Source organism: Dipodomys spectabilis, unplaced genomic scaffold (genome assembly GCF_019054845.1).
Source record: "Dipodomys spectabilis isolate Male_0828 unplaced genomic scaffold, ASM1905484v1 ptg000045l, whole genome shotgun sequence".
Classification (NCBI taxonomy): domain Eukaryota; kingdom Metazoa; phylum Chordata; class Mammalia; order Rodentia; family Heteromyidae; genus Dipodomys; species Dipodomys spectabilis.
Window position 1 is genome coordinate 4,646,195 of NW_024870722.1, and position 20,181 is coordinate 4,666,375.

Here is a 20,181-nt window from a genome sequence, read left to right on the forward strand (position 1 = left end):
CCATTTTTTTTCCCCTTTCAGAGCCTCTGAGGGCAAGACGGTGGAAGTGCCTTACAAAGGCGATGTGGCCAACACAATTCTGGACATCCTCGGGGGACTGAGGTCAACCTGCACCTATGTGGGGGCTGCCAAACTCAAAGAGCTCAGTAGGAGGGCAACCTTCATCCGGGTAACCCAACAGCACAACACTGTATTCAGTTAACTCGACGGAAGGAAGCCGCCTCACATGCCACTTTTTCCATGCCCCTTCTGGACTGTTCACCAGCCCTGTGGCTGCTGCTGCTGAGTGGAGCTGGTGAAATACTGCGTCCTCCCTCCCCCCTCCTGCCACCTGGAGGCCATGGGGCTCTTCTGGTGCCTTCTTGGGACCTAGAAGCCAGGGACTGAGGGGGCCAGCAGTCAGAGCTCCACTGTTCAATCCAACTTTGTACCCTTTTTGTTTCCTGATCTTTCCTTCCTTTTATAGTGAAATGGTTTCACTTTAATCTATTGCTGTTGTCCTGAGAGTTGACTGCTAGGGCTTGCACCAGTTGCATTGGGGTGCTGGGGTTTTTGCTGCTGTCTTACCAGGTGTGTGGTACTGTTGGTGCATGATACACCCTGGAGGCCACTGAAGCTCAGAGCCACAGCATTGCACCCACTGCCTTCAGCTTTTCTGGGTTGGAAAAGACCAAGGGCAATTGTTGGGACAGAGGAACATGGAGAATTGTTTTCTTGGCTGCTGCACCTAAGATGGTTGTGGCTCTGGCTGACATCTTCCTCAACCTTCAGGGCACCTACCTTTCTGGGCAAGTCATCTACCGCTGCTTGTTTGGAACTGCTGCTGGCAAGCTAGACCAGGCCTGTGGTTTTTCTTTTCCTCCTGCCATTCTCTGACCCCACCCTGTCAGGCTGGCCCCTCTCAAAGAGGTTATACAGTATTGTGAAGTTGCACAAGGTGTTGTATCCAAAGGTTATCTGTGAAGCAATTAGCAGGTTGAGTCCTGCTGTAACCCAGCAAACGCTCTGCCCAGTGGTATCGTAAAAGGCATCGGCTTCACACGTAAGAGCTGTTCCCTTGACATGGTGATGAATACTTGCCAGGGAGGACCATATCATTCTGTAGAATGCTCCACTAATTGGCTGGCGATGGTGACTGGTCTTGGAGAAAGGATCCGCGCCTGCGGCTGCTGTCCTACAGGTGCCCCAGAGGGCTGCCACTCAAGCAGAAGAGGCGAGGCCTGGAAAGTTCCCTTCCACTCAGGAAGTTTTACTTAAGGTACAGGAGTTCACTTTTTGTTGTTTCTTTGAATCATTGCACATAACCCCTCTGAGTGGAGCAGGGCATGCAGAGCAGCTGAGTCAGGATGAATTCATTGCCTGGGCATCCAGTGACAGATGTCACCCAGACCCTCCACGTTACCAAGTGGAGGAAATACAGGTCCATTTCTAGTCTGGCAGGAACACATCTGCAAACCCAAGTCGTTTTCACTCCAATGTAATACTCCTTTCCCTTTTCCCCTTCCCACCTACAACCAATGGGGAAATTGCTCTTGTCCCTTTAGAAATATGAGAGGCTGTGCTTTGGACATCTGTGTGAGGGAAGGGGTTGTTCTGTGTAGAGCAGGACAGTGGGGCCTCTCCTCTGCTTGGTTGTGCTAAGGGCTCAGCATTTCCTCTCTCCCTGTGCACGTTGTGTTCTACAATCAAGTCCTGAAGCATATTAGTTCTTATAAGACTCTATTTATAAAGTACAGGAGAGAAGTAAAGTTTAAATCTATTAAAAGTGGATGAGTGGATCCTGTTTTCCTCCAGACTACTTTTGCAGCCAGATGCCACCAGTGTTCCCTTCCCCGTTTCTGCTTCCTGTGCATGGGCCAAGGAGAGTGACACCCTTGTAACATGTACTACTTTACCCATCTCATGAAAGGATTTTACAAACGGGCTCTGTGTGACCAAAGGCTGTTCCCTTGCAGTCTAGTTTCTACAGAGGTAAAGATTGAGTTATTGCCAGATGCCCATCGGATTCACATCAAAGACAGGGGCTTCATAAGAAGGGGGAGCACTAATGTTCTAGTCCCCTTGGCTTACCTGGGTTATCTCTGCCCCATAGGAACAGGCTGTGAGGATCCCGTCTCCCCCCCATTCCCCTACCGTCAGAGCATGCCTCAACTCAGACACTGAACAGGGATGGAGATCAGGCAGGCATCCCTGACATCCACTCACTGGCTGAGGTGATACTTCTGATGTTTTCAAGGTTGGCCTCACTGCGGCTGGTGGAGCTATGGATTTTCCCTAATGAGTTTCCCTGGAGGTAGCCCAACCATTTAACTCCAAAGTAGTCATAATATCCATTAGCATCTAATGAAAGCAAATAGGACAGAGTCAGCAGGCTTAAACCAGGATTGCCCATAACATGCCAGCATGTCATTGAATGACCCTTCTAGTCTGGTCTTTGAGATTCACCCAGTTACCACTGGGCTTAATGCCCCATTCATTTACTTCCTAAGACAAACTCAGGACCTCCATTCTCTTCTCTTAAGTTCTGTGTAACTGCTAAGCCACGTCTTTCCAAGACTTGATTGAGCCCTTTGCAGTCTTTTATGCAACAGTCTTTAACGAAACATGAGGCCCATACCTGTACCAGAAGACCCCTGCTCAGTGAGGGAATGTCAATGTTCTTCCCATGTTCAAACCACTAACCAGCTTACAGGATGTATTGATAAGACCACGTGACTCCATGAGGCTTCCACATTTTTGAAAACAAAATTCCCTTAGACACAACCTATTCAACACACAGGAAATGCAAACATGAACTAACAAACCAGGACAGTAGATAGGGACCTCAGCCTTTTTATCTTTTTATCTTTAGAACCTCATTTCAAGCATACATCCCGCTCTGCCCCCAACCCTCCCAAATGAGCAAGGATACCAATGTCTCCTGTCTCTCCCCGCTAACAACCTCTGCAGGGCAAGATCATGTAATTGCACCGGAGATCAGGAGAAAAAGCAGCACTATAGAGCCAAAAGAAGGGGAGGAGACCTTTGCAATTGGCACTGTTATTTTATTAGTACGAGTATACTGAAACAATAAACTTGTACTGGTATACAGACAATTTATTTAAAACAATTTTGTTCAAATTTTGAATCAAACATTGTTTTATTATAATAATGAAATAATTTCTACCTAGAAAACCTGCAAGCACCATCAAAGAAAGGGACCATAAAATTCAATAAACAGACTCGAGTGTATCCTACAAATAGACACACCACGATTAGAAAATAGAATATGAATTCTTCCATTTTTTAATATTTGTTTTTAAAAAAGCTAGTGCAAGTACAATATTTTACACTGGAATTACAGAGAGTATGCACGCATATGGAAAAAAAAGGTTCTCCTGTCACAATAAAAAGCTCTTAACTATGTATGCACTTAAATTTTTATTTCTTTTCAATAAGGTGCAAAAACATCATTCCTTCCCTAGTTCTCCATACCAGTAGTGCCCTCAGCCCAAGTTTTATAGCTGTTCTCCCTTGGCCTGTGGGAGGCATACGATTGGAGGTTTGGTGGGTAATCTGGTGTTAAAACATTGAGAGGCATAAATCTCAGATGCTTTAGGGCCAGCACCCCACTGATTAAAATTGGGGACTCCATCTCATCCGAAGGCCACCACAAATACTGATAGGACTCTATTGAAACCTTTCAGTTGCCACTACCTGGGTTGACACTTTACCAGTTCAGGCTGGGTAGGAAGAAATCCAGCCAAAGAGGGCAGAATTCACAGAACTGGATGCACAGGTATCAAATTCAAGATTCACTGACAAAGAGTTTACCCCACTCCTGGACCAGAGAATAACTTAGTGAGTAGGTGGCTCATCTAAGAACCAAGGGGGTGGGGTGGGGTGGGGAATAAAGAAAGCAAAAATCTATGCACCAGCCTTCTTGGTAACATCTTTAGAGACAAAAACTCTAAAGCCAGTGTCACCACGACTTGGTATTCCAGAGGACAGTATGTTTGATTTCTTGGTAAGGACTACTGTAAACAGCGCTTCCCACGCAGGCCTTCAGACTAGCCACGGAAAGGGAGATAGGCTCCTTGGCCATCCAGACAGCAAACAAACTAAAGGGAAAGAAAGCCTCCAATTGATCTGCAGTGGAAGACTGAAGTCCTTTCAGATATGAATTCTTAGAGACAATTCTTGTATAGATACTTCCTATTGGCCAAATGCACTTCGTTTTTAATATAGTTGAACCATGTGTATGCAAATCATGGGGGTGGAGACAGGAAAAACCAAAGTCTGATGTTTCCTCCCTTTTGTATGAGTGCATATTAGCTACGAGAAGAAGGGAGGGGATGGAATTATGAATTTAAGAACTCTTAAAAGAGTGGGGGGTGTGTTTAGTAGACCCATAGCTGTCCAGTGTTACTGTTCAGCTTGGTATTTATTTATTTATCTTCAGACAGGAATATAACTGCTGCTGAGAAATTGTTCCACATTTATTTTGGTTTCTGGGAAAAGAAAAAAATCCAAATAAAACTAAAGATGAGGCATTTCGATTGCAATTCATGTTTTACACCCCCATTTAAATGAGGTGTGTATGGGGAGTGGGGGTGGAAAGGAAGATTAATCATTTTTGTCCCCACAGTGAGTCCTATTTTCTTGGTAGCTAGGATCCCATTTAGAAACACTTCATGTTCAGGATTAATATTCTTTGGGTTCACAGGAACAGGAAGTGCTAAAAAAATGCTAAAACATATTTTCTGAAGAAAAGAAAGATGCAATGACTTAAGAGTTTAAACTAAAAAGGGAGCTTCAAAAAGTATTTTCAGCCTACATATGAACTTCTTCTCAAATAGCAGAATGCAGAATTCCCCTCCCTTATACTATGGTTCTGAGTAATAAACCTAAGGTAAGCATAGGTATAGTTTTCAGAGCCTTTCATGTACTAATTCTTCCAGGCCATACAAATCTGGTCATCAAGACATGACAAATTTCTATATACAAAAAAAAAGTAGAAGGGGGGGAAAAACATGTAACTTTCAACCCTTCTGCTTTTATGTCTTCTACAAAGTATGAAACGCATTGTTCAACAGATCTGTCTCTTTCAAACACTGAATCATTGACATTCATTTTTCTTTTGTGCAATTATTTTTCTAGAAAAACATTACCTGTACTCCTCAAAGTGAGTGCTTCAATTTTTGTTTTTCTTCAGCTTCTCAAATTAGGTGTACATGAAAGAAAACAAAAAGAACTTCCCACAAGGTATATAGTGCTACAAGGAAAGACCCTATCAGTAAGGTAACATAGTTAAGCGAGGTCATCTATGTAAAAGAAATCTCAGCTCCGAAGTAGGGTTGTGCAAGTTGTTTTGGAGTTTTCCCTATCAACAGAAACACAACACTGTCCGTGGAAAAGAGAGGAAACCAACCCAAGACAATATAGCATATGCATGTACTTTATAAAAAAGTATATTCTCTGTGTAGTTATTACTTATGTTCTTAATTTCTCTATTTCAGAAATTCTGGGTTATAAAACACACATGTGGAAGCAAAGGCCTCCACTCCACTTTGCAAAACAACAAAAAAGTAGCATTCTTTATTATTATTATTAATTATTATTATTATTATTTTAACCACCAAAGAGAAACCACTAGGCCATGGAGACTGCCAGCCCTGTTTTGTTTTGTTTTTAAACCTGGAATCATCAAGGATGGCTAAGAAATTGGAAGTACAAGGGGTTTCAGGAGAGAACAGACCAGTTTGTTGAACTGCTCCTGGCTCAGTAAACAGTTGCCATGACAACACAGCTCAAAAAGCCTGGTTTTCTGCCTGTCCCAAGAGCTCTGCTTCCTCACCCAAGTCTAAAATAGCATGGCATTAGTGTCTTCAGAAGCCTTGACGAAACAGGTTTCCTTAGTAGTCATAAGATGTTTAAAGGGGGATTATCTATTGTTTCCTTAAAACAACAGAAAACAAAAGATCTAAAACTACACTAACAACAAAAATAGAAGTTTTGGCAACGTATTTCAGAAAAGGTCAAACTAGGTGCAAAGGTGGATTCTCTGATTACAAAGAGCTACTGTGGGTCTGGAACATGCAGTGTTATATTGCAATCTATGCAGTAGCTAAGGAAGTAATCCACACAATGCAGGAAATCCAAACATTCCTTAAAGTTGTACAACCCTACTCCAGAGCAGTCAAAGTGCTGCAGCTGGACACATCAGTGTTCCAAACACACCAGCCCATCCCTGAGTAAGAGGTGTGAAGGTTTCCGCAGAGTTCCTTGCAGGGGGAGGAAGAAGGGTGCTGCCATTTCTGGGGGTGAAGGGGGGTGGGGGAAGGAGGCAAACCCAACACACTCACCTGACAAAACACACAGGGTCACAATTCAGGTATTCAATGGATCAACTGCCACCCACTCCAGTCATCCCAAACCAAACTGGTTGAGTTGGGGAGAGGGGCCAAAGAAAAACTGGACCAACATAGAAAATGATCCTCAAAGTCCAAAGGAAAATACAACCTGGATTTCCACTTTGAAAAGATTGAGGTAAGTGGCATCCATCTGTGTGTCCCTCCCTCTCCCCTCTGTCCCCAAGGTGGCTCAGACAAACCGAAAATAATTCTCAAGTGAAACATTCAAAGGAACAGTCATTGGATATATTGAGAAATTCCCTATAAAGAGAGGTTCTTGTTTGTTGGTTTCTTATGAATAATATTATTGTATTTTCTTTTTTTTTCCGCCCTGACTAATTTCTTGGTGATTGTTCCATTGTAAACGCAAAAGGCCTGCTGTTATTAGTTTTTAAAAATGGAAAACAGGAAGGAGAGAGGAACGAAAGACAGTTGTCGCTAGATATTGCAATGAAGACAGTACAGAGGCACGTGGCTGCTCATCCAACGCAGAACTGAATGGCACTGAAGAAATTCTACCCCTGTCATCCTCAGAAGTGGTGACCACAGCTGCCCCCAGCCTCAGGGCTGGACAATGTCTGCCAACAAGACGAGACTGCTGCCCTCTGCGTGTTCTTCCAGTCTGAAGAGAAAGCTGCCACACAGGGTGGGAGTGGTGGCTGTGGCTGGCAGTTGGTTCCCTCCACCACCATTGGCCGCATGCTTAGAACGCATGCCCAACAGGCCACACCTGCTGCGCAGGCTCAGAAATTCAGGCCTCAGAGTCTCCAGGACACAGACCATCCTCCCTCCCAGAGATGCCCACCCACTTGCAGAAAAAGACCATGGAACATGGGTTGTTTGCAGGCTACATTGTTCCAGAGTGTGTAAGAAATCCACCTGCCTCCGTTGCTGGTTGCACGCTCTGCATTCACTATTTTGAGGGCCTCTGTGGCTCTTGTAACATGCCAGCAGAGACACAAGCTCCTACTAGTTCCTACTCCAGCAATCAGCAGCCACAGCTGGGATGAAAGGCAGGATCCCTGCCCCCCCCCAACACACACACACACACACACACACACACACACACACACACACACACACACACACACACACACACATACACTCTCTCTCTCTCTCTCTCTCTCTCTCTCTCTCCCTTCCTCTCCCTCTCTCCTGACTCTTTCCCACCAATCCTTCTCTAACCAGCACAAATAAAATGGACCAGACATGGAAAACACCAGTAGTTAGGATGTGAGCTGTACCTATATACCTATATAGTACACTGGTTATACTCCAATGGCACAGACTCTTGCATGTGTTTTAAGGGGGGAAAAAAGCAAGAGAATGAAATGAGACATGTTTCCAAACAACCCATGATTTTATGATTCCTATACCTGAAATAGAACCACAAAAATGATGATTTTCCTATTGCTCTGAAACCATGTGTTCCCCTCAACCCCACCCATTTTAGTGTTGGTGTTAGTGGATCGTCAGTTCAATACTAAAGTAAGCTCGAAGTGGTGTATGTGTGTGTGTTTGTGTGTGTGTTTGTCATTCTGAGCCCGCCCGAGCTGTTATAAATAGTGGTACTGTTGAAAAGAAATCTATGTGGCAGCCTTATTCCTTTTGCCATCAAAGGTTAAAAACAAAATACAAAAAAAGGGGTGGGGGGGGAGAGGGAAGCAAGGGGAGGTGGAAAACAAAACCTAATAACTGCAAGTGCCCTGAGCAGAATATATGGAAGATTAAGCAAGTTCTCTGGACAGAAATGTTAAAACAAAACAACAACATAGCACTAAATGAGCAGTGTGACCCTAAGAATGAACCCACCCAGCTCTGGTAACTCGCTGAGAAGGTAATGAATTCAAGCCACTTGAATGAGGAGTCTATCTCATCTCAACCTATTCATATGATTTTGGTACACCCAGAAAATGGTTGATAAAAATCATTAGCCCTGATAAGAGCTCAATGTAAATGAATACTAGATAGCCAATGTAGTTTGCTATGCTATTTTGATTTTTTAGAATTGGAAAATAAAAGTACTATTTCCAAATGGCAAAAGAGAAACCAAGGTAAGTATTTATTTAGGTTAGTTGCAGCCTTCCAAGTAAGAATATTAAAAAACGTCTCCCTACTCAGAAAACTTTTTTTTTAAGCACTTTTAAGATACAGTCAAAACTCACAAATGAATCTCTGGGAATGAAAGCTTTCAACTTTATGAAATACACTTTCTGGGTTTGTACCAAACATTCAATGTTGATTTGTTTCCAAATTAAACAAGAGAGAGGAAAAAAAAAGGTCATTCTGAAAATAACATGAATAACAATAATAAAGCAATTGCATTTTTTTTCAAAAAAGAAAAAAACTTGCTCACGTCAATGAATCTGAAGAAAAATTGTCAGAGTTGTCCTGCTAAGAACTGGTTTTGCATGACAGATGTGAAAGACCCAAATGAATTCTGAAAGAAACATAACCTTATAAAATGGCCTAGAGTTTAGGCAGGTTAGAAAATAAGTTTGCTACATTTATTTAAGCTCGTTCACTCCTCCCAACCTTTCCCACCAATATCATTGGATTTAAAAACTGCAGGAATATCACACAAATTATAAACTCAAGATGTGCAAATCGCAAGATTCTTTAAAAAGTTCATCTTAAAAAACACTGGACAGAAAAAAAGAAAAAAAGAGAATTCTTTTCTCCACGCCTTTTTCTCTCTCTGTTTCTCTGCCAATCTCTGCATATGCCTTTCACTTTCTCCAACATCAAAAGTGACAAGTGCCTCCTGTCAGGTAGTAACGTGGCGGTCATTTATTGTCACATTCTAGTTCACGATTCATGTTCATCCCTTTAAGCCACATGGAAAACTTTCAATAGCTTGCTCGTAAGCAACTCCAAACAGCTGACATGTAGTTACAGTGTTGAAAGAAAGCAACTTAGGTTTTTTTTTTTTTTTTCCTTTTGAATTTTTTTTCTCTTCCCAAAGAGTTTAAAGTGAGATACAGTACTCGTTGAAATGACAGACCAAGATGCGTGGCCATAAATGTGCACGGCATTGTTAAGTGCTTAGAGAACAGTAATAGATGCGCATCTTCAGAATCTAATTTCCTCACGTCACACTGGAATCTGAAAAAACATGGCACCCCAGTTGCCCACAGTCATAAACTTAGAAACAGTACTAGAGTTCAAAGACAAAAAGGTTTTTCGCAAACTCAACTCAAGAGAGCTCCCCTCGCTCTCTCTGAAAGGCAGCTTGCCCCTGTCTCTTGGGAACAAAGTAGATACAATAACCTGATTGGTTGTCTAAATAACACTGCACAGAAATCAGCGTGGGTGTTTCCATCTGTTCCCCCAACCCCCAACTCCTACCCATCCCAACTCCCAGTGACCAGAGCAAGGCCTTCCTCATTCACCATCACTGGACTAGAAACAAAATCCCACGTGTGGCAGTTGCTCTTAAAAAATATATATATGTATCAGTGCAGTCAGGCCCCATAGGGGGAAATATATATATATATATATCTATAGGATGATTAAAACTTGCTTTTATTGTAAAATATGTTGGAGAGAAAAATGATCTTTGAACCGGCTAGCTTTCCATCTTGCCAACTGATGCCTCTTTCCCTTTCATGCCCTGAAGCTGGGTTCCTGGTGTTGATTTTACACAATGGGAACCCCAGGGGGACACTGCTCTGAACCTCCCCCAATCCCTATTCTGAGAGGGAGGCAGAGAAAAGAGAGAGACCCTCACTCACTGCCCGTGGCATCGTGCACCCCCCACCAGCCCCTCGCAGGTGTCTTCCCACTGAACTCGCTCTGGAGACTAGCGGGAGGCGGCACACACAGGATGCAGCTGGGGAAAGCAGGCACAGGTGACGTCACACGCAATGCCACTTTGGATGCCAGCGTGGTGGCTTCTGCTCTGACAGACCTTCCACCCACCTTCTCCCCACGGACACTGCAGACGAACCATATGCACTAGCCTCCTGCAAACACACCTGCTGTAACTCTAATGACAAGGTTAGAACAGAAACCTAAAGGAAGAGAGTAACATGGAAATACTGTTATTTAACCTACAGTACAGTAATCTGGATACAAATGGAGAGGGGAGCCACACCTCCTCTGCCAGGCCTCGGCCTCTACTTGCCCACGTTGGAGCGGCCTTCAATGCAGATCTTAACCTCCTGAGGAATTAGAGAAGGCTTGGGAAGAGTCAAAGGTGGCTCATCTTCTGACTTCTCCAGTTTGCGGGTCTCGGGTGCTGACCACCTCCTCTTCCTCGTGGCTGTGGGCTTGCTGGGTTCTGTTTTGGTGAGGAAGGATGCTGCAGGCAATCCTGTTCTCTCTGGAAACTTCAGTTCACCGTTCTCAGAGAGTACCTGGGTACTTCCGGGATTAATTCCGTTTTCCTGCTCGGCATACCTGTGTCTACTGCCCACCAGGCTGTCGGGCTTGGCGTGTTTCAGCAGAACACTGGCAGGATCCACGGGCTGGCTCTTTTTAACAGAGCCATTCTTCAGGTTCTTGAGGGTGAGCGAGATGCAGACGTCCCCAACTGAGAGTTTGGAACATGGTAAATCAAAGAGCTGGCTCGTTCTCTCTGGACAGCAGGATGACCAGCCCTGTCCAAACACGAAGAATGGATACTCTACCAAGACTTCAACGCTGACCTATGGGAACAGAGGCAGGGAGAGGGAAAGGAGGCAATGCAGGAAAATAATTTATTCTGGTTCTGTTGAATAATAACAACAACACGCAGCACACACACACACACACACACACACACACACACACACACACACACACACACAGAGGCTGCAAGGACTTGATTTACAAACCTCTCCCAGGCCAAAAGTAGCTCCCAAATGGTCTGCCATAACTGGATTTACCATAGATAGATGCTGAGTGGAAGCCCATGAGAAATCTGTCCAGTCTAAAAGTCCATTCAACATTTAAAATATCTTACTTTTAGCTGTACAGAAAAATCTCTGTTAAAACAAGACATGGACCTCCAACCCAGACCAGATGGCCACTGAGTGTTTGGCCATGAGGCAGGCTCAGCAGGCGACCCAGGGGCCCTGCTGTGGCCTTGTGCTAGTTCACTGGACAGCGGCTATTATGTATGACTGGAATGACTCAGAATGAGCCAGGAGACAAAGGCTCCATGAGGAAGGTACCTATGTGTTTATAGCGGTGTGCCCCAACCCTTAAAAGGGGGCTTGGCATAAGGTTGTAAGCTGATGAACATTTACTGAGTCTGTAAGGGCTGGGGTTACCAGGGAAGATTTTCCCACAATGCTGGAGGACATACAGGATTTGGAGAGGTGGGAGTTGGGGGGTGAGGACTGACACAATTGGGATAAAGAGGACTCAAGTACACGGTCCATCACAAATCAAGCCTTATGTACTCAAACCAGTCTGTGTTGGAAAAATAGCAGACACAGGCTAAGTCCAGAATCCTCTCTCAATAGCTGCCCATTGCCTATAGCTTGGGTTTGGTGCTAAGATGTCAGGGGAAGGTAACTGTGGCCCTTTGGAGTTCACAGTAAGTGGACGGGAGGCATCTGTATAAGGATGGTCCATTAGTACGGCAGGTATGATTATGAGTCTCCGCACAGTATAAAGGTACTAGGCAGAGGAAAGACAGCAGTTTAGGGCAGTGGCAAGCAAGAAGTCTTAGGTAAGAATATGCTATTCTAGGTTGTTCACCAACAAGGGAGATTCCTGGAAGCAGGGATATATGAGCAAAGTGGTGCATAGGGCATACAAACTCTAAGGCCAACCTTTATTGTTGCCATTAGATTAGGCTGACATGCACTTTGGCTTTGTAACAGTTTGATTCTCATGGAAATCCAATTTCTCCAACTCCTTTATTATTAGTGGTGTTTCAACTCAGGACCTCACGCTTGCTTGGCAGGTCTCCTACCACTTGAACCATGTCCCAGCCATTCTTATATTCATTTATCTTTCATATAGGGTCTTGAGCTTTTGCTCAGCCAGCATAGGACTGTTATACTCCTATGTCTGCCTCCTGGGTAGCTTGGGATTACAGGTGTGAAGTCACCACAGTTAGTCCAATGAAGTCATTTTGAAAGCCAGTTATCAATGATCCTCCTAGATGTGATGGGCTTGGTAATGGGCTGCCTTGTTGAGGACACCGAAGAGCTTTGAACAAAAACCATGTAAACAACAACAACAACAAAAAACCCTCGAAAAAATTTTAGTTTATTTTTCTTCTTATGGTACTGGACCAAAAAGAAAAACATAGTTACTGAGTCACAGAAGGAAAAAGTGAAGGCTCAGCATACTGTGTTGGGGGGCCTATTTTGAACACTGAAAAATGGAGCTGTTGAAACCATCTGGGCTTCTGATAATCCTGAGTGTAAGGGATGGGGCTAGAGTTCAGGGCAAACCCACTGTTTTGGGGAGACATGTCTTGCTATTCCATTTTAATACAATTTACAAATCATTTCAGAGGGATTAAATCATTTTCCTGGCATCATACTGGTTCACTGATGGAAATGAGATTTAATCCATGTTTCTGGACCCAAACACATTTTCTTTTCCCTGTGACTCTGGATCTTTGCCTCTGTGAACAAAGACATTATAATACACCAAAGAGATGACTTAATGTTCTCATTACTACCAGTGGCCAATTTGATTTCAGATAAGCAGATTCAATCACTAAGCTCACCAATTTGTTTCATGGTGCAGAAGTTTGAATCTTGTATCCAGCTTTAGTCATCCTTTGCAAGTGTGTGCAGGATTGATGATTGCTGTTCAGTCTCAAAACTATGTTTATCTCTCTCTCATGCACACACAATATCTACTATCTGAAATACTTTGGACTGGAAATATTTCAGATTTTAGAGTTTTATGCCTTTTTGAGTTTTGTGGATTTAGGAATATGTGCAGAGACTTTATAGGTTGCATATCCCTAACCTGAAAATCTGAAATACTTCACAAACTGAAACTACTTGAAGTCTTGGTTGATCCTCAAAAAGTTTTGGATGTTGAGTTAGCAGTGTTCATCCTGTATTTGTACATATGCACGTCTGAAATGTATGGAGCATGGTGTCAAGATACGGATGTCCTTAAGTGAAAAGACTCAGCTGGAATGGGCCCCTGAGGTCCTCTCCCAAAGTCTAGAGCCATTAGCAATACAAGATGAGCAGAAGGAGCAAATCCTAGTTCAATGAGGATTGTTTTGTTACATTTGCAAGTCATAAGAACAATGTTCTCACGTATAACTATCTCATAAGAACTACCAGCCTCACTGTTTATTCCTGCCTAAAAAATACCAGTCAAGGGTAATGTGTTGTTCATCAATACTGGACGCACTATTTGCAAACATGCTGGCCTCCTCTTGTGCTCTGCATGCTCCTGGCTTGATTTCCTGTGTTGGGCATTGTCTGACTGTTTGCTAGTAGCCATCCCAACACTTACTGCTAGACAGAGCCTCAGTATGTATCATAATCAGTCCTTGGAAAACCCCAAACTTTACTTTCTGAAAATAACATCTACTCTAGATGCATAGATCTACCTGGTAGTTTCTACATGCTAACAAAGTTATCTGTAGACTCACAGGGGAGAAACGGCTTCAAGGTCTTCATAATAGGTATTAAAATTGATTACTGCCAACAGCTGTAATACTAATGAATATGCTTATCAGTAAAGATACCGTAATGGTTTTGGACAGTTTGGAAATCTTTCATTATTCCCTTTGCTTACCTGCCAAGTACATCATTAAATGCTGTGCTGTGGTCCACAGCTAGAACAGCCTACCAAAATATTCATCAAAGGAAAGTAATGAAAGAGAAATATTAGAAATGTGCCCTAAAAGAAAGTCTTTAACTTGGGAGGTTCTTCTTCCTTACTTCAAAGCTTGTCTTGGTCTCTCTAGCTTTCAAAAGAACAGCTTTCAGGGTCTTGGGGAATGATGACCACCAGACACTTTTTTGTGCCAGACATACCTTTGCAACTCAAGATAGAGCTGATTCTTCCAATGACCTGATTACTGTGGGCAGTGGACTGGCAGTTCATTCAACTGGCTTTTTACTCAAGGCTCACCCAAGGCTCTACCACTTGAGCCACACTCTACTTATGGCTTTTGCTGGATAGAGGTCAGAGTGTCATGGTCTTTTCTCCCTAAGTTGGCTTTGAACCATGATCTCAGATCTCAGCCTCCTGAATCTAGGATTACAGGCATGAGCTACCAGTACCTATCAAGAACATAAAACATTCTTTTTTTTTTGGTCAATCGTGGGGCTTGAACTCTGGGCCTGGGCACTGTCTCTGAGCTCCTTTTGCTCAAGGCTAGCACTCTACCACTTGAACCCCAGCACCACTTCCAGCCTTTTCTGTTTATGAGGTGCTGAGGAATTGAACCCAGGGCCTCATGCATGCACTCTACCACTGAGCCACCTTCCTAGCCCCCATAAAACATTCTTAAAGGTTAGCTAATCACTGACAATAAGGAAATCCCATTGGAGGATTTTTCAGTGAGCAGTTCAGTTTTATTATTTGAAACTCTCTTAGAGAAGAGTTCATCAACAGGGACTATTTTGGAAATTAAACAAATTCAGCGCAATTCTGTGACATGATGTCACCCTGACCTGGAACCGTGAGTCTGTGAATTCCTCAACTTTGCAAGCCATGTGGGTCTTTTCCCTAGGATTCAGAGTCACAAAATGGCTCCAGTGGTCTTTAGTTTCAATAAAGTTCAATAAGCACACAATGAGAACCTGGAAGTATTAGGGGCCCTAGATGAAAACTATATTATTGAAGATGCAGGGGCTTGACTCCCATGATGAGACGGAAAAAAAAAACAATCACAGCAAATTCATAAGTGCTTGTTAGGTTTGGCTACTGAATATCACGTTGGCTAAAGATGTCCCCTTAGATTTCTAATCAGCAACTTAACCTGAACATGGTAGGAACAGACCTGCAATGAGCACTGTTCTTCACCATCTCTATAACTGGTACCACACTCCTCCAAGCTGCTCAGGTCTGGGAATCACAGAATTCTTCCATTCTTTCTCTCATATTACACACATAGAAAATCAGAAGCAAATACTTCAAGGTATGACTGGACAACTTTTTCATTACATCCACAAGTATCTGACCAAGCCAGCACCATGAACAAGCCTGGTGTGGCCTGGATCTCTCCCTCAGGAATAACTCTAGTTTCCTTGCACCTCCTCTACCCCAGCTTCTGCTTGGACTCCTTTTGAATCCCTGCAATGTTGCCTCCTCTTCAGAGACAGCTTCTCTGACCAACCCACTTACCAAAACATAAGCTCCCACCCCTGGTTTCCATATCTTTTGGTGCTGTGTTATTTTTCCCCTAGCACTTCTTTTCTTCCAATGTCTTTTTTTTGTCTTTTAATTCAATTCATACCGTCTCTTTCACCTCTTCCATGAACTCCCTATTTTCTCTTCAGAATCTAAAACACTTCTTGGCATAATAGATGCCCAGGAAAAATATGAAAGAATATAAAGAAATATAAATATAAAATAGAAATAATACAGATTGTGTTTGCCTTCCATATAGAAAACACTGCATTGTCACAACTGGTCAGCAGAGGGCGCTATTTAGAAAACACAGGGAAGATTTGACCTGGTGTTAATTTTTTTCACCAGCCAACACCAATAATGGTTGCCTGTTATTCACCATCTCTGTAACTGGTACCACATTCCTCCAAGCTGCTCACAGAATTCTTCCATTCTTTCTCTCCTATTACACACATACCTTCCCTGGGGAGTAGCTAACCCCTCTCTCCACACTCCAAGGCAGCTCTCTGGGCTGGGCCACAGCTGCCTCATTCAGCATTCCTCTGCCAGATGCTGAGTTCCTCACCATCTCATGGAATCACACTTCAGTTTCTTTCTGTAATGTTCCTTCAGCTCATAATAACAAATTCATGATCTTATAGAGGGTCTAAACGTTCTCTAGGATAGTCTCTGATTTGAAACCCAATGGCATTTTAGTATGGTGGTGTACACACATAATCCCGGCTACTCCAGGCAGAGGCAGGAAGATCATGAGCTTGAAGCCAGACTGGACTAAGTTAAGGAGACACTATTTGAAAGCCACCATAAAAACAAAAGGGCTAGGAGTGTAGGTCAAGTGTTATACCACTTGCCTAGTGGTAATGAGACTGTGAGTTCAATCCCTGTATTGCAAGACACACACACACACACACACACACACACACACACACACAATACAAACACCCAAGGCTAATAAATTCACAGGCACAGGACCATACCCAGCCAAAGCAGGTTTCATACCTTCTGGCAGCTCACCATAGCCCTTTTGTATTTTGTCGGTTGTGGGGCTTGAACTCTGGGCCTGGGAGCTGTCCCTCAGCTCTTCAGCTCAAGGCAAGCATTCTCCCACTTGAGCCACAGCACCACTTCTGGTTTCCCGGTGGTTTATTGGAGATAAGAGTCTCATGGACTTTCCTGCCTGGGCTGGCTTTGAACCACGATTCTCAGATCTCAGCCTCCTGAGTAGCTAGGATTACAGATGTGAGCCACCGGGATCCTGTTCATAGCCCATTTTTTTTTAACTACATGAATTCATCTTTTACCAAACACTCATCTGCAGGATACACAGTGAACATGGGTGGTCTCTCTTCTTTGGCCAGCTGAAAACTTCTCCATCTTTCATCTTTGGAGGCCTTGTGCTAGTGCCTCTCATTTGTAGGTGCCGGTCACCTCCCAACTTCTTCACCCCTTCCCACATTCCTCCAGCTGCTGCCATGAGCTTGCTCATCACTTTTTTTTTCTTTTCCCAGTCCTGGTGCTTGAACTCTGGGCTTAGACACTGTCTTAGGACTTTTGTACTCAAGGCTAATGCTCTACCATTCGCTCCACAGCTCCACTTCCAGCTTTTTTGGTGGTTAATTGGAGATAAGAGATTCATGGACTTTTCTGCCCAGACTGGCTTCAAACCAGGTTCCTCAGATCTCAGCCTCCTTAGTAGCTTGGATTAGAGGGGTGAGCCACCAGCACCTGGCTTCACCACCGCTCTTAAGTGAAACCTGTTTACTCTGCTACCTCCAGCTCCCTAAACCAACTCCAAGAATGACCCTTCAAAGTTCCATTGTGGATGGCAGAATCCAAGCAAGGCTTGCCCCACCGCCGCTAGTCTGACAAATAACTGGCTTCTAAGAATCATTTAAGCTTTTCTACAGGGAAAAAATTCAAACAGAGCTCTTCAGTCAATAACTCCAGCATCTTAACACTATGTGCGCACGCAGTTGTACTGTCTGATTGGATATTTCCATTTCAGATTGGCATTATGTCTAAATACACACATATGTAACACTTCACCAAAAGCAGGACAGAAGGAAAACAAAACGTCTGTTGTTTAAATATGGCTCATCTTCTTTACCAGGGTCCCTGTTTCCACAAATGTGAGGGGCATCTGCCTCACAGAACACTATTTTCTAGTGTAACACCATCTCAAACCCACGAATTCTGCCTGGAGCTGAAGTGCAATGAAATCTCTCAAAAGTCACATGTTTAGTTATGCCTTGTTTTGGCTGAAGTTACTAAATTTGGAATTCTTGACTCTGCCTGCAAATGAAAATTCTTGATTCTGCAGTATCTGTAGAGGAAAGCTAACCTGCTTTTTTTTTTTTTTTTAACCATTGGAAAACAGTTTGCATGCCTATGTTCTCTGCATGAAGCAAACCAGAAAATCCTGGGGTGATGAATAGGGGGGTGTACAGGAAAAAGAATTGATTTACTTCAGTGTTTAAACATCATTAATAAAAGCAGTCACAACTCTTTGAGTGTAAGAATATCTGGGAGTATTCTATTTAAAACATTTGATCGTGTTAATGCTATGTGTGACTCAGCCTTCGCTGGAAGTGTTTCAGAGTTGTTTAGGAAACCCACGTCCGAGCACAGTCATCTCTATGAACACAAATGCCTTAACTGCAAATGAGGCTCTGCTCACACCCCATCACACATTGCCACACACCGTCAACACCCCATTACATGGTTCACAGGGCTTGCTTGGGAGATGGTCCCTTTAACAGGCTCAGGACTAGCCCCAGGAGGAATACAGCCCCCCAGGGCAGCCATCAGTGTAGTCCCCACACAGCTCCCAAAAGCCCTCCTTGTCCAGAGGTCTTAAAATATGTGCCTTACAGGACAACATCAGTATAGAACAACCAGCATTAGTCAGGTGGCGGCAGCTCACACCTATAGTACTAGCTACTCAGGAGGCTGAGATTTGAGGCTCATGGTTCAGAGCTAGCCCGGGCAGCCAAATCTAACAGATGTTTATCTCCAATTAACCAGCAAAAAGCTGGTGTGGCAGAGAACCAGCCTTGAACAAAAAAACAGAGTAAGAGCATGAGCCCCTTACACCCCAAATAGTAGTGCATGCACATATACGCATGGGTATGTATGTATGTATACACACACACAAATCAGCATTGAAAAGAAGAAGGTATCATGGAAAGAAAAAGACAGAGAAACTTAAAATGCATAATACTAAGTGAAAAAGCCAGTCTAAGAAAAAGGCTACATCCTATGTCACTCCAACAATTAACATTCTAGAAAAAAGGCAAAAAATCTAGGTAAAAAAGACTGGTGGTTGCTAGGGATTTAAGGCATGAGATTGTATGTGTCATGGGGTTGGGGGCATGTGAGACATAATAGATTTTTATGGTGGTAAAACTATTCAAGATGACTGTGGAATGCTGGTTGTGCAAGGAATCACATGTTTATCAAAACTCACAGATGTGGTCCATTGTGATGGCTCCAGTCTGTGACATGAGCTACTTGATGGAGATCAAGGGAACACAGTTCAAAGCCAGCCCAGGAAAAAAGTTTGAGAGACTTCATCTTGACCAGTGGCTGGGTGCAGCAGTGTGAACCTGTCATCCAAAGCTAAGGGCAAAGCACAAGGACTAGGCATGGTAGTAATGGGTACCTGTCATCCCAGCAACTTGGGGAAACAAATAGGAGGATCACGTTCTGGGCTAGTGAGACAAAAAGCGAGACCATATCTTAAAAATAAACAACACAAAGAGCACTGGCAGAGAGGTTCAAGTGGTAGAGTGCCTGCCTAGCAAGTACCAGGCCCTGGAGACCCTGAGTTCAAACTTCAGCTCTACCTCCCCAAAACAACAAAACTCACAGAAGGTACCACAGAGTAAACCTACCAGGTTAAATGATGGTGTTTAGTTAACCACAATGTAGCGGTGCTAACTCATTGATTGGGACACACATTATACCAAAGTTTTCATAATGGAGGAAACTGCAGGAACTCTAATTTGTGTTCAATGTTTTATAAATGTAAAATGACATTAAACATGAAAGTCTACTTTAAAAAAAAGCAAAGATAACACTGGTGCCAGTCTTGGGGCTTGAATTCACAGCTTGGGTACCGTCCCTTAGCATTCTTTGCTCAGGTTGGTGCTCTACCATTTCATCCATACCTCCACTTCCAGCTTGTGTGTCTATGTATGTGTGTTTAATTGGAGATAGGAATCTCATGGACTGCCCTGCCCAGGCTGGCTTTGAACCCTGATTACAGATGTGAACTACCAGTACCTGGCTGCAGACATGACCCACCAGCATCTGGTCACCTTCCTTTTTTCCCCCCCTGATGGGGTTTTGCTCTGTTGCTCATATTGGTCTCAAACTCCTGGGCTCAAGTGATCTTCAAATAGTTGGTATTACAGGCATGCAGACCTGGTTTTCTGTGCATGAGAGGGGCAGAGGGTACACAGATTCAGGAACAAAAGCACGGGTTGATTTGGTTTCTTTAGGGGATTGTCTCTGG

At 43.5% G+C, this 20,181-nt stretch overlaps 2 protein-coding genes across 2 annotated transcripts in view; one reads left to right on the forward strand and one right to left on the reverse strand.

Annotated features, from left to right (window-relative positions):
• Positions 1-5,132, forward strand: part of Gmpr (guanosine monophosphate reductase) — a 42,692-nt gene extending 37,560 nt beyond the window's left edge. The window contains exon 9 of the mRNA XM_042678588.1: positions 22-5,132. Coding sequence (XP_042534522.1) covers positions 22-202 — 181 coding nt within the window. The 3' untranslated portion in view covers positions 203-5,132. The remainder of the gene's footprint in view (positions 1-21) is intronic.
• Positions 5,133-8,867: 3,735 nt separating this feature from the next.
• Atxn1 (ataxin 1) overlaps positions 8,868-20,181 on the reverse strand; it is a 407,118-nt gene continuing 395,804 nt past the window's right edge. Inside the window, exon 10 of the mRNA XM_042678587.1 lies at positions 8,868-11,041. Within this exon, the coding sequence (XP_042534521.1) occupies positions 10,511-11,041 (531 nt within the window). The 3' untranslated portion in view covers positions 8,868-10,510. The remainder of the gene's footprint in view (positions 11,042-20,181) is intronic.